Source organism: Mya arenaria, chromosome 12, assembly GCF_026914265.1.
Source record: "Mya arenaria isolate MELC-2E11 chromosome 12, ASM2691426v1".
Lineage (NCBI taxonomy): Eukaryota > Metazoa > Mollusca > Bivalvia > Myida > Myidae > Mya > Mya arenaria.
In genome coordinates, this window is record NC_069133.1 from 30,808,249 (window position 1) to 30,827,329 (window position 19,081).

General features: G+C 36.1%; 1 protein-coding gene across 3 annotated transcripts in view; it reads right to left on the reverse strand.

Annotated features, from left to right (window-relative positions):
• LOC128211648 (ubiquitin carboxyl-terminal hydrolase 40-like) overlaps window positions 1-19,081 on the reverse strand; it is a 220,656-nt gene that overhangs the window by 112,636 nt on the left and 88,939 nt on the right. For all 3 annotated transcript variants that reach the window (XM_052916646.1, XM_052916645.1, XM_052916647.1), the window contains one exon: window positions 7,688-7,761. In XM_052916646.1, the coding sequence (XP_052772606.1) occupies window positions 7,688-7,761 (74 nt within the window). The remainder of the gene's footprint in view (window positions 1-7,687; window positions 7,762-19,081) is intronic.

Consider the following 19,081-nt stretch of genomic DNA (forward strand, 5'->3'; position numbering starts at 1 on the left):
CATATATCAACGGCCTAAGCCTTGTGGTTTGGGAGAAGAAGATTTTTAAAGTTTTTCCTTTCCATTGCCATGGCAATCAGAGTTCTGCATGGAATTCAATTCAACCCAAGGAACATTCCTGTGGAGTTTGGATGAAATTGGCTAAGCGGTTTATGAGGAGATGTCGTTTAAAGTAAAAGTTTACGGACGCCGGACGGACGCCGGACAAATTGTGATCACAAAAGCTCACCTTGTCACTATGTGACAGGTGAGCTAAAAATGAAAACCTTCTAAAACAAGAACTTTCCAAGACAGTTGTAAAAAACCCTCCCGAAGTGCTTAGATTTTGGCCTCATCCAAAACAGTAAATTTTGTACACAGAAACAAATAAAACTGTAACAGTATCACTAATGTCTTTCGAATACATGTATATTAAATAATTTATCATTGAAGTACACAAAACAACCAATTTTACCATCCTCATTTCTACTTTCAGTTTCTTCATGAATTTCAAGTTCCAGAAGAAAACAAAAAAATTCAACTATCTGTTGCTAATTATTATCTTATTCCTATAATTGTTCTTTTTAATAAATGGCAAAGCAATTCAAAGGTATATAATAGAACATTAAGCTGTATTATACTGTACACTGACAACTATGTTTATTTACTGTTAGGCCACTGTTTTTTTATTGATCGTTTAACAAACCCGCCGCTCAAAAAAACACGATTTCAGAAAAAAATAATTGGAAATCCAAAACTTTTTTATTCTCTCTGCTCCAAATTTTGCCCATTGATTAAAATAAAACGTCAGGGAAAGAAAGACAACTCCTTTAACATAAACTTTTCATCTTTTCTATAGCCAGTCGTCTATCAGTAAGTCATCAAATCGTAAGCGCTGATTTTTGTGTCCAGACTTTTGATTGGACAACAACACTCGAAGAAACATGGCAGACTGGTTACAATTAAGCTATTTCACGGACAGCAAACAGTAAATTCATTTGTTAAAAAAAAATGAAAATGACATTGTCTCCAATATTATTAACACAAGCATTCCCTCTAATACACTCGTAAAGAATGTATGTGGATATCGAACGGCTGGAAATGCAAGTAAACATGAAGGGAGATCGTCATACCAAATGACATAACGGGGTCCGTGTTGATTCAAATAGGTGTCAAATTTATTGTCAGTCCAGAGTTACAGATAAGGTGTGTATTTGAAAAGGACGCGTAATGAATTAAAAATGAAAGTTGGAATCTCATTTTGTCTAATTTGCCAAAGTTGATTCAATTAATGTACATGTATTCAACTCAGTTAAAAATAGATAAAGGTTTCCGTAATTGGCCGATCATTTTCCGGAAGCAAGCTAGGAATAATCGAAGACCTTGGGGTTTGCCAATAGACGCTTTCTGTTGATAAACAAGCCAATATGATGGTATACGATTATAGCACTAGCATGGCAATCTAATAACAGGATTCAGACTCATGGTTTGGTCTGAAATGGTGTTTGAAAGGTATTTTGGGACCAAATTAATTGAGCTGGTGTTGAGTTTGTGAACAGTGTTATGATTGCGAACAGTATCTAGTCAGTATTAACAGTCATGTGGTAATTCAAATGAAACTTGAAGTGTTTAATATAAAACTAATGTTAAGATTGTGGACAGTACCTAGTCAGTATTAACTATCATGTGATAATTTAAATAAAACTTAATAATAGTAATCAATATCGAACTGATTTTAATGATGTGAACACCATTCAGGCAGTAATTGTTCAGTGATTTCAAGAAAAATATTGTTTAATATAGCACTGGTGAAAAAACAACGGATGTTCGAAATTGATTTATGAGTACAAATTAATATTAAATAACACTTGTTGTTTGCCCCAAAAAATTGCAAGTTATTTTAAATTGCCTCTGAGCATAGAAAAAATACAAACCATACTTAACAGCCAACACTCTTATGTCCACATATTCAGCATTCCATTGTGAATAAACACTTAGTGTATCTTTCACCTTAGAGGTAGGGACATGGGTCTTGCACACGACACGTTGTCTTGGTATGTCGAAAACATATGGCAAGTCATTTTAAAATCTGTCCATATCAGAGAAAGTCACAGTGCGGATACGACAGCCTATATTTTCCTTTAGGTTGCCATGGCAACCAGAGTTCTGCATGGAATTAGTTTCTTTAAATAATTTTGAAAAAGCACCAACCAAGGATCATTCCTATGAAGTTTCATCAAAATTGTCCAAGCGGTTTAGGAGAAGAAGATGATTATAACCAATTGTTGACATTTTCCTTTAGGTTGCCATGGCAACCAGAATTCTGCATGGAATTAATTTCTTTGAACAATTTTGAAAAAGCACCAACCAAGGATCATTCCTATGAAGTATTAAAATTGTCCAAGTGGTTTAGGAGAAGAAGATGAAAATAACCAATTGTTGACATTTTCCTTTAGGTTGCCATGGCAACATGCGTTCTGCATGGAATTAATTTCTTTGAACAATTTTGAAAAACCACCAAGCAAGGATCATTCCTATGAAGTTTCATCAAAATTGTCCAAGCAGTTTAGGAGAAGAAGATGATTATAACCAATTGTTGACATTTTCCTTTAGGTTGCCATGGCAACCAGAGTTCTGCATGGAATTAATTTCTTTGAACAATTTTGAAAAAGCACCAACCAAGGATCATTCCTATGAAGATTCATCAAAATTGCCCAAGTGGTTTAGGAGAAGAAGATGATTATAACCAATTGTTGACATTTTGCTTTAGGTTGCCATGGCAACCAGAATTCTGCATGGAATTAATTTCTTTGAACAATTTTGAAAGAGCACCAACCAAGGATCATTCCTATGAAGTATTAAAATTGTCCAAGTGGTTTAGGAGAAGAAGATGAAAATAACCAATTGTTGACAGTTTTCCTTTAGGTTGCCATGGCAACCAGAGTTCTGCATGGAATTAATTTCTTTGAACAATTTTGAACAAGCACTAACTAAGGATCATTCCTATGAAGTTTCATCAAAATTGCCCAAGCGGTTTAGGAGAAGAAGATGATTATAACCAATTGTTGACATTTTCCTTTAGGTTGCCATGGCAACCAGAGTTCTGCATGGAATTAATTTCTTTGAACAATTTTGAAAAAGCAACAAACAAGGATCACTCCTATGAAGTTTCATCAAAATTGTCCAGGCGGTTTAGGAGAAGATGATTATAACCAATTGTTGACATTTTCCTTTAGGTTGCCATGGCAACCAGAGTTCAGCATGGAATTAATTTCTTTGAACAATGTTGAAAAAGCACCAACCAAGGATCATTCCTATGAAGTTTCATCAAAATTGTCCAAGCAGTTTAGGAGAAGAAGATGATTATAACCAATTGTTGACATTTTCCTTTAGGTTGCCATGGCAACCAGAGTTCTGCATGGAATTAATTTCTTTGAACAATTTTGAAAAAGCACCAACCAAGGATCATTCCTATGAAGTTTCATCAAAATTGCCCAAGTGGTTTAGGAGAAGAAGATGATTATAACCAATTGTTGACATTTTGCTTTAGGTTGCCATGGCAACCAGAATTCTGCATGGAATTAATTTCTTTGAACAATTTTGAAAAAGCACCAACCATGGATCATTCCTATGAAGTATTAAAATTGTCCAAGTGGTTTAGGAGAAGAAGATGAAAATAACCAATTGTTGACATTTTCCTTTAGGTTGCCATGGCAACCAGAGTTCTGCATGGAATTAATTTCTTTGAACAATTTTGAACAAGCACCAACCAAGGATCATTCCTATGAAGTTTCATCAAAATTGCCCAAGCGGTTTAGGAGAAGAAGATGATTATAACCAATTGTTGACATTTTCCTTTAGGTTGCCATGGCAACCAGAGTTCTGCATGGAATTAATTTCTTTGAACAATTTTGAAAAAGCAACAAACAAGGATCACTCCTATGGAGTTTCATCAAAATTGTCCAGGCGGTTTAGGAGAAGATGATTATAACCAATTGTTGACATTTTCCTTTAGGTTGCCATGGCAACCAGAGTTCAGCATGGAATTAATTTCTTTGAACAATTTTGAAAAAGCACCAACCAAGGATCATTCCTATGAAGTTTCATCAAAATTGTCCAGGCGGTTTAGGAGAAGAAAATGATTATAACCAATTGTTGACAACGGACGCCGGACAACAGACGCCGGACATAGACTCAGGTGAGATAAAAAATAAGTTTGAAAAGCATAGGGGTCAATTTTCCAATATTCTCCAATAATCTCCTATGCAGTAGGGGTACTAATAGGGGCTTATTATCTATTGGCTACATGGTTATCAATGTACTGATAAGCCATGCAATGACAGGCCTAATATGGCTGATTTGACATGAGGGAAAGGGTTAAATCATGGCTGTTCGTTAAACAATCTATAAAAAAATAAAAGGCCTTATATATTAAAAACTTCTTTCTATAAAAATTTAGCTCATAAATAAAATATATTAAAACAAAATAAATGAAAAATCAATTTTGATATTGATATTTTAGCATCGTTGTTTTTCAAAACCATCGTAGTTCCCCAAAACTGCCGAAGGTATCCGTTAATTTACATAATGGGCATAGTTTTTGACATCACTGAGAAAAATCCCCCGGAATTCCAACCCATCCCCTGGTCCCCCGGCGGGGGATCCATATCCCCTGGATTTAAAAACAAGAGGGCCATGATAATTTGACTTTTTGAATGATTTCTTATTTGAACTGTCGATCATGTCACCACTATCAACATCGTCAGCTTTACGTTTCAGACCTGGGGAATCCCGCAGAAGCCACATAGAAAGCATGATTACTATTAAACAGAATGCAAAATATCTCATATATAGAATATTGATGTGAACCGTTCGAAGAAAAAATAATAATGGAAGCATTTCTGAAATAAAAAACAACAAACCTGGAACTGTGATTCGCACTTGCCCTTCTCGCTAACTTCGCGGTAATCACACCCAATTAAGTTAATTTGTCATCAGTGCACATCATTTAAACCGCTATTATCATAAAGTATAAATCCTAATTGGCACTTAATGACATTTACAAACATCGGCAAGTGTAAATATTAATCCCTTTCAATTTTATTACAATCGATGACGTAGCGCATGTACACAAAGTCAATGGTGCAAACACGTGCCTCGATTGAATAAAACAAGCGTTCTCATTGGCCGAAGTCAATGGAGCATATTAACTAGGTTTAACACGATTGGCTGTTTGTCAATCGAGCTGACAGGCGGGAGGCGGAGTCGCTCTGTTTTGACACGCGTTAGTTCTTAGCGATATCAACTTGATCTTTGAAAAAGTCGGCGAAGTTGACTTCGCTTTGATCTTAGAAAATAGCGAAGTTGCCGCGGGCAGGGCGACTTAATCGCCTAATTCGCCTGGTAGGATGAGCCCTGATGTAAGCTGGTTGATTGTCGAGTCATCCTTGATGAAGCCTGATTGGAGAGGGAATAATAGTTTTTTTTACTAACGAGATAAAAAAACCTTATGGAGCAGACAACAAAACATACAAAGAACCCTTTAACGAACCAGGCGGCTAACCCCACGTCCATGTGCGACACAAACGGTTATAGTATTTTTAGTCAAGTTTAACAACATTCTGATATTAAGATTAATAAAATCAAAAGATGTGGTAAAAAGTAGATAACTTTTTAGCATTTTAAAGTGTGAGTATGAGCGAATAAGAGTTACTTGTAGTAAGACATCAGTAATTGAAAGTATTTATGTAGACTGTGGTTTCGAATGTTTCCGTATATGTACGCATGCATACATTTGAGATGGTAAAAATGAAAATAAAGAAGAGCAATAAATACTGCCTGAAATTGATTAACTTTAACATTTTTCTTTTAAAAAAGATAATATTAGTGTAATATAAGTTGAATCATATTTGGAAAATTTATGCATAATATTATTTTGATATGATCCAATACAATTGTTTGTTTTGCACTTTACACTTAGTTGACACTTAATACAATTAGGTATTCTCATATTCAATTGTACTTTCAATTGGAATTAATAAAGACCTTAACAACATAATTGATTAAATAAACATCCTAATTAATTCTTGATAATAGTATTGTGGTGTACATGGATAAGTTAAGTCTTCTAAACATATACATACAACAATCCTTATGTAATGACTTTCACAAAAATTAAGGCCAATACACTGTAGACCAATACTTATGTAAACAAATCAAACCTTTAGAATTATCCAACAAGGTGAATTGTATCGTATACAATACTGAAAGTCATTCTAAACCAGCAATTTTTAAGTATTACATTAACTTAAAGGCATTGTTAACAATATAAAATATGACGATAAACAAGACCCTTTGTTGTATTTTTGTAGTGGGTCACCCAAGGAAGCTTCCTGTAAAGTTTCATTAAATTTGGACTGGTAGTTTCAGAGGAGTTGTTTTTTAAAGCAAAACAGGAAGTCGGCCATTTTGTTGTTATTGTTAATCAATCGTGACCCCTTGTTATTTTTGGTAGAGGGACATCCAAGGAAGCTTCCTGTGAAGTTTCATTGAATTTGGCCAGGTAGTTTCAGAGAAGATGTTTTTTAAAGCAAAACAGGAAGTCAGCCATTTTGTTGCTGTTGCTGTTGTTGTTGATCAATCGTGACTCCTTGTTGTATTTTTGTAGATGGTCACCCAAGGAAGCTTCCTGTAAAGTTTCATTAAATTTGGACTGGTAGTTTCAGAGGAGTTGTTTTTTAAAGCAAAACAGGAAGTCGGCCATTTTGTTGTTATTGTTAATCAATCGTGACCCCTTGTTATTTTTGGTAGAGGGACATCCAAGGAAGCTTCCTGTGAAGTTTCATTGAATTTGGCCAGGTAGTTTCAGAGAAGATGTTTTTTAAAGCAAAACAGGAAGTCAGCCATTTTGTTGCTGTTGCTGTTGTTGTTGATCAATCGTGACTCCTTGTTGTATTTTTGTAGATGGTCACCCAAGGAAGCTTCCTGTAAAGTTTCATTAAATTTGGACTGGTAGTTTCAGAGGAGTTGTTTTTTAAAGCAAAACAGGAAGTCGGCCATTTTGTTGTTATTGTTAATCAATCGTGACCCCTTGTTATTTTTGGTAGAGGGACATCCAAGGAAGCTTCCTGTGAAGTTTCATTGAATTTGGCCAGGTAGTTTCAGAGGAGATGTTTTTTAAGCAATTGTTGACTGACGGGCGGACGGACTGACGGACGGACAAAGACCGATCACACTTTGTGCTCTGGTGAGCTAAAAATAAAACTTGTCTGAGAAATTATGCCCATACACAATCTGACCAAATTTGGTGATGACTGGACAAAAGTTTCTAAAATAAATGATCGGACAAGACTGATTTTAGGTAATTTCTATAATTAAAGGGCAATAACTCTTCAGTAATTAGAGCGATATGGCTGGTTATCAAACTTGTCCCAGATATTATGGCCATACACATTCTGACTAAATACTAGACAGCGGCGGATCACCTGCCCCCGTACATACTAAAATGTCCCTTTTTTAAAACGGCCGTATAAACAGATTTTTAAGTAATTTCTCAAAATAATCATGTAAGATTTGTTTTCAAGCATTTCAGTACAATTACTTTAAAAACATAAATGGTTTTTGTTGTGAAACACATTTAAAACAATGACATTAAAATGATAAAAATCCCATTTGGAAAGTTTGATTGATAAATTCCCACTATACTTACAGATTCCCCATTCCATACAAACAGTTTGTCTCCATCATGGATATTGTAGAGTTGAAGCTGCATCTCTGGATTTTCTGAGAAAGAATGGGAAAGTATTATCTTAAGACAAAACATACATTTATTTCATGCTTTTCAGTGGTTAACTAAAAAATAACAGCGAGTTGTTTGAAACAGTGAGTTTATCAAAATATTATTTCTGTTTCTAATTTTAACTTGTTTCACTGTAACAAAAAGAAACAAATGCCCACACAGGGAGTGTTGGAAAAAATATTGGTGGGATTATCAAAAATAAGTATCAATTAATTATACATCAGATGAATTCTGAAGCATAAAATGAAGAGAACAAGAGAAGTCACAGAAAAGTGACAAATGCCCCCGGATGGCCTCACTGGACAGATAGCCTCAAGTATTTTGACCTGTCTGTACAGATAGCCTTATTATTTGATTAACAAGAGATGTTTGTCAAACATTCTGCCCCCCTAAAAATGTATCCTCTTCGCAGCAAGGAATAAGTAAATATGATGAAATTCTAATGATGAATATGAGTTATGACCAAGACCTTTGACATCAAAATCCATAGGAGTCATCAACTGGTCGCCCAAAACCTAAATGTTAAATTTGAGGGCCATAGGTGCAGGCATTGTCAAGTTATCACACAGACAAGCTTTTTGCGATCAAGGTCACTGTGGCCTTGACCTTTGACCCAATGACCCCTAAAACCAAAAGGGGTCATCTACATCTCAGGCCCCAAATCATGTTTGACAGCCATGGGTGCAGGCATTGTCCAGTTATCACTTGAAGAACACTTTCGCATTCAAGGTCACTGTGACCTTGACCTTTGATCCGATGACTTGTAAAATCAATAGCCTCCATGTCAAGTTTGATGATAATAGATCCAGGCATTGTTGAGATATTACTGGGAGAAGCTTTGCTAACTTTTTCGCCTTAATGGTCACTGTGACCTTGAACTCTGGCTTCATGAACCCCCAAATCAAAAGGGGGTCATATACTAGTCAGGGCCAACCTTCATGTCAAGTTTGATGACCACAGGTCAATGAATTATTAAGTTTGCCTTCAAGGTCACTTACGTTGAACTTTGACCCGATGACCCCAAATAAATAGGGGCCATCTACTGGTCAGGCCCAACCTCCAAGTCAAGTTTGAGGGCCATGGGTGCCGGCATTGTCAAGTCATCACTAGGACAACACTTTATCATTCAAAGTCATTGTGACCTTGACCTTTGGCCCAATGACCCCCAAAATCAATAAGGGTCATCTCCTGGTCAGACCCAGCCTCCAAGTCAAGCATTTGGCTTCTCTGATGTATTATGCCCATTCACACTCTCACCAAATTTTGTGATGACTGGACAAATGCTGTAAAAGTTATTGATAGGACAAGAGCAATTTTAGGTAATTTCTATGATAAAAGCGCAATAACTCTTAGGTAACTACAGCAATTTTGCTAATTATCAAACACGTTCATACACATTCAGACCAAATTTGGTCATGTATGGACAAAGGGTTCAAAAGTAATTGATCGGACTACATACTGTATGGTGCCTGTCTACCCTTCCATACACTATAGGTGGAACTTTTATATGTCCAATTTTTTAAACGCATGACAAATATGTATTTGTTTAAAAAGACACAAAGAGCAATAACTCTTACAATAATTAGGTTGGATTTATATAACTCTTCACAAAAAAACACAATTTACTGTGAATAAGTTCATAACTTTATCGGAGCTGGTGAAGGGGTGGAAGAAATTAATGCTCAGCTACAAAAGGATGTTAAATTAACGAAAGTCCTCGCCGAGAAGCTGACGAAATTGTTTGGAGTTTTGTCATCTGAGAGGGACATTTACAATCGAACACATCATTGTTGCAGGTATGACCCTAATTAGCTCAAACTTGAGGCATAATAATGTTTAAAGTGGTCTTGACCTGGCTTTGTGTGCATGTATATTTATAGAGTTCAACTGAAAAAAACAACAACAACAATTGAGCATCACCATTTTGCAGAAACTTTATTCTTGGTCCTTATAAAAGATATATTTCAATTAGATACTGCCAGAAGTTATACATAACTGAAATGGTTATGGACAATAATCTGGCACTTACATGTCCAAAAACTGTAATGATAGATTTGCTAAAACTTTATTTCTGTTTAAGATATTATATAGAAACTTTTTGTGCAACTATCTATAAAGGAATATACAGCTTATAGTTTTATTTTTCAATTATATTTTATGTTCATCTTTTTAAATGATGTTTCAGCTTAGGTCAAGGCGTTCATCATGTGCCGGGAGTGTGGTAACAGTAGGATTGTGTACAGCCAAGCAAAATTGATGTCATCTGAGGCTCAGTCGGTCACTAGAGTTGAGAGAAAGCTTCTTTAGATATGCGGGATCTGCACTTCCAAGCAAGGACTTAAAGGTACCAAATCATTGTCAAGTAAGGCTTGTCATGCAGTTCTTTATTAGAGGCATCTTATTTTGCACGTTGGACATTTATCTTTTCTAGCCTGAAACTCATCTACTTGAATACAAACAACATTCAGTACCAAGTTTATTTTCATAAACTATAATCAAGAGGGCCATGTAAAACGGTCTAAACTGTTGTGTTAACAAGGTTTTTCCATATTTGGGCTCTGTGACCTAGTTTTTGACCCCAGATGACCCATATTCAAAGTTAACTTAACAATTATCAAAACAATCTTTCTGACAAATTGCCAGGATATTTGGGCTGAAAATGTTACCTCTAGAGTGTTAACAAGGATTTTCTATATTTGGGCTCTGTGACTTAGTTTTTGTACCCCAGAAGACCCATCAGCTAGAAATCAACGAAACAACCTTTTTGACCAATTTCCAGGATATTTGGGCTGAAAATGTTACGTCTAGAGTGTTAACAAGGTTTTTCCCATTTGGGCTCTTCGACTTAGGTTTTTACATATTTAGGCTCTGTTACCTAGTTTTTGACCCCAGATAACCCATATTCGAACTTGAGCTAGAAATAAACGAAACAACCTTCTGACATATTTCCAGGATATTTGGGCTGAAAATGTTACCTCTAGAGTGTTAACAAGGTTTTTCAATATCTGGGCTCTGTGACCTAGTTTTTGACCCCAGATGACCCATATTCGAACTTGAGCTAGTAATCATTGAAACAACCTTTCAGACAATTTTCCAGGATATTTGGGCTGAAAATGTTACCTCTAGAATGTTAACAAGGTTTTTCCATATTTGGGCTCTGTGACCTAGTTTTTGATCCCAGATGACCAATATTCGACCCGTCTGAGTAATTACTGGGACAAACATCCTGACCACATTTTGCGCAATAACAAACATGCCAAAAATAGTCTAAATTTAGCACACAATACGTCACTACGAAAATTGACACATCACGTGACTTCCACATTGCCAGAAATACTAGATTGCGTTTCATACTAATAATTTCCATTTATTTATTAAGAAGTAATGGTTTAAATATTTTTTAAACACAATATTCTTTGCTACAAAAAATGAACTTCACTATTTCACTTCAGTTTTGAACACTCAAATACGGGAAACCACAAAATTTGGATAGTACATGCGATCAGCTATTTACATAATTTTTCTTACTGTTTGTAATGGAAAGTTTTTTTGGTTTGAAACTATATATAACTGATACCTTTAAAATTGCAAAAGTAATATAGGATCGAGGTTGTACACCGATGTAAAACTTGCAAGAACAACCTGTACATAATACACAAAATAAAAAAAGTCTGTAAGGAGGTGATAATATTTTAAATCATACAATTTCAAATTCAAACGATTATGTTTACCATTACAAAAAAAATATCTGTATTCCTTTCTTAAGTGTTAACAACTTCTGGGCTCACAGGGGTACTATCATGGAAATTATCCGCGGAAGCAATTTAAGATACACGTATTTGATGAAAGCGTGACAGTACAATAAATATGTGTCTATATATCCGTTTCTATAAGTAAAACAGAAAATGATAGTGTATTTGTTTGATAAAAGTGTTGACGTTCTTTTGTCGTGAAGATGATGGTAGGTATTACGTTTCCTAATTTATGTATTAATCGTTACGGATATCATCAAAACAATGTTTTGAATGATCATCTAGGTACGTTATTGTAGAATAAACACATCAAATTGTAGTTAGTCAAAGGTATGTTGATAAATTTACAGCACATCATGAACAGTTGGAGACACTGAAATGATGCAGAAAGTTGTTTGCGTTGTCACCAAAATGGGGCTAATGTGCTTGCACTATACAAAATAGGGGGTTAATGTACAAAAAAATCGGCCAGGAAACGTGTACAATCAAGTAATAACCATGACATTTGGAAGATAGGAATATATAAATAAAAGTATGGTTACAACATGCAGAGATATGCCATATTTGCCGAGAAAATACGAAAAAATGAGGATAAATTCAACACTTTTATTTGTAAACATTGCCTCCAGAGCCACAATCTATTCAATAACTTTTTTATCTTTAAAGTTATGATACCAAACTAAGATGCCGATTAAAGAATATGCTTTTTCCCACACACTGGGCGCATTCATTTTTCAAAATTATAACAAAAGGTCAACTTACAAGGCAAAAAATGGTCCCAGAATCGGCACTTGTCAATAAAAAAACGCCATTTTGTTTGCCATGAAACATTTTTCTCACTTAATGTTTGCCAGAAATCAAATTACGTCCTCCCCCTTGAATTAAACAAACTATGTGTTAATTATCTGCTTGCAGCTTTCCTGATTAAGTGTTAAAATCGGTCCATATTTTCACATGGCAATATGCTATGTCGTCGTCGATCATTACATGATATCCGTTTGTTGATTACAAAACGGTTAATTTTAAATTGTTATAAAGAACCATTGCTGGTTAAAACGGCTTTAAAGATAAATGCATGTCATTGTTAATCTGTGAAAGCATTAAAATACCGAATTAATTAACGTAATAATATATAGGATATTAACAGCAATACGATTGATTAACTACATAGTCTGACGGCTGAGTCCGCCGCTTACGTCATATTTATTCGCAGTAATGAAAAAATCGTTGTCGATATCACACTTTAAGCTTGTTGCCCCGATTATAAATCTAGATATGTACTATTATTCAAGATTATCAGTTGAATGTTGACCCACTTAAGAAGCATTAAGCAAATAAATCATAACGGTTTCACTTTTTTCGTCTGACCGCCTCCCGACAGCCACAGTTAATTACGATCGCAGTCTTTCTTGTTAGAAACGCCGCAGAACTCGATGAGAATCTCATTTGAATTAAACTTGTATCAATGACTATCCGAATCGGCTATGCTGGCTCTAGAGCCCTCTTACGAATTGCCACATCGCAAAAAATATTGACAGAAAAAACGTCGCAAAAATGTATGACATTTCTGTAAAAATCGGACTATTGAACAGGTATTTCTTTTTTGTTTGGGGGGGGGGGGGGGGGGGGGGTGTTGTCGCCGGGTCCGGACCGGTTGAGGTTCCAAAGTTTTAGAAGCCCTGGATATAGATGTATTGTTTTATTGAATATGTCTTCTTTCTTTTCTACAAAGAAAAGCTAACGAATATGAAAATGATTGATTTTTATAAACGAAATAATTGCAAATGTAATTATTAATTTTCAATAATAGCAAGGTAGTGGCAAAGCATACAACTTGGAGTTCCACTTTGAGCGAAACAAACAGAGTGACCAAGGAAAGTGGTAGTTTCGCGAAGAGTGTATGTGTACTGCATGAAGGCCATTAACCCTGAAGCCGCTCATCGCGTCATAAGTCATTTTCCAATAGTGATCTCGTAACGCTGCTTGCAACAATTGTTGTTATACAGCGTCCTTCAAACTGACCTTGTTTACATCGTAAATAACATATTTTAACGCTGGTTTAATGTGTAAATTGACCTCAATAAATGTTGTTGCGGCCCTGATATATGCATATGTAAAACTGTCAAAGCAAATTTTACAATAGTAATTTAATTATGCATACCAGAACTGGGTCATTTTTTATGCATAAATAATTTTCAAAATGGCTGATTCCGATTTGTCTGATTCTCAAGTGTACGATATAAATCCGGATTTCATGGATTCCTCGGATGATAGTGATGGCAAGTTCGAAGGATTTGAACGAGAAGACTATGAGAGAAACCTTGGCGTGAGCGTTGAGTTGCCTTTGATTGCACCACAAAATGACGCAGAACTTGAGGCCGACCTTGAACTTGGATGGACATGTGACAACGGCGTTCCAGAAATTGCCCCCTTCACTGGGAAATCGAGATTACTCGTCGACATGGATTCTACAGAGCCTATTGACATTTTTCATTTATTTATTGATGAATTTATTCGTAAAGTGACTGTAGAAACCAACCAGTACCCTGATAACCGGCTAGCAATGATGGAGGCCGCCAAAAACTTGAAGCCTCACAGCAGAATGCGGAAGTGGGTTGCTGTGACAGTTGACGAGATGAAGGTCTTTTTAGGTCTCATCATATGTATGGGCCTTGTCTACAAACCAGACATTGGGACGTATTGGAGCACGGACATGTCTACTGAGACACCATTCTTCAGCAAGACCATGCCCAGTAAATAATAAGAATAATAATTAAAAAAAATTATGCTATTTTTTGTGGGTACCTTTACCCATATAAATGCATATAATTATTGATAAATACTTGTGTTTTGTCAACAATTCTTACAAAAAAAGTAACCGTCAAACCTGTATTAAGTGGCCACTCTTGGGAAATGATCAAAGTGGCTACTTAAGACAGGTGGCCACTTAATCCAGGTTTGACATTTCCGCCACATTAGCTTTATTCAGAGATGGATAATGTATCTTGACCACCACCTCACACCTTAATCAATTACATCTGTATCAATATTATTGAAGAAGGTCAAATACAAATACATTTGTATAGATAAGATAACTTTATTTCAAATTTATAAATAAAATACATATGATAAATTTTGATACAAGGCATAAACAAAACACACCACATATCAGTCTACACAACTACATGTACATACACATTTTTGAGTTCACTTTTTAAAGTAGTCCGTACATTAAATAAATGTTGATGCATAGCATAAATAAAACACACTGACACCACATATACCTTCTTTTCCGTAAACTTCTATACCGAGGCCGTCGTTCTTTTCCGTAAACTTCTATACGCAATTAAAGCTGTGTGTTGGAAAAACTTATCAGCGGAGGTGTCAGTGACAAGGGATTAGTGGCCGCTAATTAGTGATTATATGGCTTCATGGGGACAAAAATTAGTGGACGTGGCCGCGTTAGGCAGTTGGCCGCTTAATGCACGTACATTATATAGTAAAAACGTACGGGGGAATTTGGAGTGGCCCGTTAAGGCAGGTGGCCATTTAAAGCAGGTGACTGTTCAACCAGGTATGACTGTACTCTCAACAATAAACAGCAATTGGTTATTGGTAGTATAGTTACTGCCAGTATATAAACAAGCCATATTTTTATACAATTTATTTTGTACAAATGTTTCTTCATTATATGTTTTCAGATTCATGGCCATTCTCAGCAATTTCCATGTTTTTCTGTCCCGAATCCGGCCATTGTTTGTGGCAAGGTTTTCCAACGTCTACTCCCCTGAGCAGAACCTGAATTTTGATGAAGGGACGTGTCCATGGAAGGGCCGACTAAAAATCAATGTGTACAACCCAGCTAAATCTGTCAAGTTTGGAATCAAGCTCTTCCAGCTTTGTGAAGCCAGCAGTGGTAACTGCCTAGGCTTTGATGTATAGGCCAGGAAACAGAATGAGTCTAACACCAATTATTGTGAAGCATTAGGTATAGACCCCGATTGCCTTACAATCACTTCACAATATGTGCTTGGCCTGAGGGCCAGGTGTGGAACTTCAGGTCATGGCCATCATGTGTATATGGATAATTTCTACACATCTTCAACACTGTTTGATGAACTTGAGGCACATGCCACCTACTCTTGTGGAACATTACGGGTAAACAGACGCGGTGTACCGAAAGCTGTCAAGCAAAAGCGTAAGCTTGCTGAGAAAGAGTGCGTCTACCGCAAGAATGGGGCCACTACAGCATTGAGATTCCACGAGAAACAAGATGTCACTATGCTGACAAACATTCATCCCCCACAAATGAGTGTGTTGTGGAAGACCAAGTATGGGACTCGTGAGCACATGAAGAAGCCCACATGTATTGTTGAGTACTGTAAGCACATGGGTGGGGTAGATTTGCTCGATCAGTACAACCAGTACAACTGCCCGCAAAAAAAGAAGTGGTGGCGTAAACTCTTTTTCCATATTATGAACATTTGTTTGGTGAATTCATACAGACTTTTTGAGAAGTTCACAACAAACCAGCCAAAGAAGGACCATGAGAGTTTCCGCCAGTCAGTCCTCGAATCATTGATCGAAGAAGGGTGTTGTCCCAAAGGACAATTGGTCAGACGCGGGCGCCCTGTCCTTGATGCGAAGCCTTCAAGATTGACTGGAAGACACTTCTCAGATTTCATCCCTGCTAAGGCTGGGGCAAAGAGAGTCAGGCCCTTTAGAGACTGTGTCGCTTGTAATGACAAGGTGGAGAACAGGGTTGGATTCAAGCGGCAATAGACATCTTTCTGGTGCCCTGACTGTAAAGTGGCATTGTGCCATTCACGCTGCTTTCAAGTTTATCATTCTGTTCAGGATTACAACAAGAGGCCCAAAAGGGCCTATGCTCTACTGGCTGAGTTTGTGTGGTCAACATCACTGTTTTCGAAAAGAACCAACCTCTTATGGATATCTGAATACTGTACAAGTTTCATACAACATACATTCAAAACTGAAGACTGTATCATATCATGTTCGCAAGCATTTTTTTTTATACTATCAAGGCCCATAATCTTATCATTTCAAGGCCCATAATCTAGGCATGCATGGGTGGATCTGGCTGGTTTTCGAACGGAACCGAGCTCTAATGGATATGTAGATACTGTACAAGTTTCATCAAGATATAATTAAAACTGAAGGCTGTATCATGCTAACAAAGAATTGTTTACAGACGCACTGATTTTTTATACTATCAAGGCCCATAATCTATGCATGCATGGGCGGATCTGGCTGGTTTTCAAAAGGAACCAACCTCTTATTGATATCTGAATACTGTACAAGTTTCATCGAGGTACAATCAAAACTGAAGACTGTATCATGTTCACAAGCAATTGTTTACACAATAGCATTTTTTTATACTTTCAAGGCCCATAATCTAGGCATGCATAGGCGGATCTTGCTGGTTTTCGAAAGGAACCAACCTCTAATGGATATCTAGATACTGTACAAGTTTTATCAAGATACTATCAGAACTAAAGGCTGTATCATGTTAACAAGGAATTGTTTACAGGCGCACTGATTTTTTATACTATCAGGGCCCATAATCTAGGCATGCATTGGCGGATCTGGCTGGTTTTCGAAAGGAACCAAGCTCTAATGGATATGTAGATGCTGTACAAGTTTCATCAAGATACAATCAAAACTGAAGGCTGTATCGTGTTAACAAGGAATTGTTTACAGACGCACTGATTTTTTTATACTATCAAGACCCATAATCTAGGCATGCATGGGTGGATCTGGCTGGTTTTCAAAAGGAACCGAGCTCTAATGGATATGTAGATACTGCACAAGTTTCATCAAGATACAATCAAAACTGAAGGCTGTATTGTGTTAACAAGGAATTGTTTACAGACGCATGGACGCACATACTACGTGCACATTACCATCGCATAAGCTCTTCTGGCTTTTGGCCAGTAGAGCTAAAAACTGTTTTGACTTTGTCAATAACAAATGTAAAAGGTGTGTGACTAGGTGTGACTGTGAATGGAAATCTGAACAGGAGAACTGTGTATAACTGGGTTTGTACATATTGGAAGTATTGAGGATATAATATGCCATTTGTCTTACATTATTTATTTATTTATTGATGTAAATATTTATTTATTTATGTAATTAGCTTGTTTTATACTTGTAAAATAGCATTTGAATCTATTAGAACTCCTAAAAAACTGAATGGAGTGATTTTTGTTATACATGAAATTTCAGCCAGATTTCTTAGCTCACCTGTAATTAGTTTTCCTGTAATTTCATACAGTTACTAATGCATTTTTACCAAAATGTTGTTCTGTACTGTTATACATTATTTAATTACTGTAATTTTAACCATTTTGGTGAAAAATAAATGTGAATAGTGTACCGTATTATATTATGCATAGGACACACTTTTTTACCCCAGATTATCGTCTTAAAAATTGCCTGCGTCCTTTCTATGCGATTAGGATTTTATCCGTTTTTCACAAGTCCATTTCAGGCCGAAAATGTAGGACCGGAGACGAACGCGGTAATGGTAAGTACTGATACTCAGTGTCCACCGAAGAGAACAACTGACGTAGGTAAAATCACCCAAGTTAACACTTGCAGAAATATATTGAATGTTTACTTTAAAATGATTTATTGGGAAATAAACTGAAAGCAAAACAAGAGTGTTTACTTTTTTACAAAAGGGACGCTACTCACAAACACTCGATGTGAGTCAGCGCTTTAACTGGATCGAGTTATAACGGCAATGGAAAATCAGGATATGAGGTAAATATCAATATAACGTTGTTCACGATTTTAACGTTTCGATATTTTACAAAACATTTTGTTGTATGTTACTGTTTTAAAATAATAATAAAGGAATGTGCATACCGCAAAGTAGCATTATTGTCACTATCAAATCTTTTCAAATGTGCGAAGGTGTGAAAAACACTTGCTGTCTGTCATTAGAAAAACATCAATAGAATGAACTATTGCGATGGTAATACCGTATGGTTGTTTGTTCCCAATTTACCACGTGTTTTAATACGTATCTGAGGGTGTTGACATTTTGAGAACATTCACGCATACTATAAGACTTATATCATTGTTCTTTACGATACACTGTCAGAAGACGAAGAAGGCGAATTGAAGAAAAGCGTCATCAGGTTGACAGAATAAAACTGTATTATTATCTGTGCTACTGTTACTTTTCTTGCGTATCTAATGTATAAATTTACTTGAAATAAACAACGAAGTACATATCAGTTTGCTATAAAATTTAATATCGCATGGTTTATAATGACCTTTGCCATTTTCACGATTCTAAAAAATTAAGTCGTCAAAACAAATATGGCGGATACTGGACTTACCGAAATACCCTAAATTACCGATATACGACGATAATTATCGAAATACACAAGACAGTTATCGAAATATGCCTTATATCAGTGCTTATATACAATATTTTTTTTTTTGTTTTTACCTTTGTATATGTTATAAATACTTAACCAACTTAACTTTTTCGGCTCCGATTTTGACATTTTTTCACTGC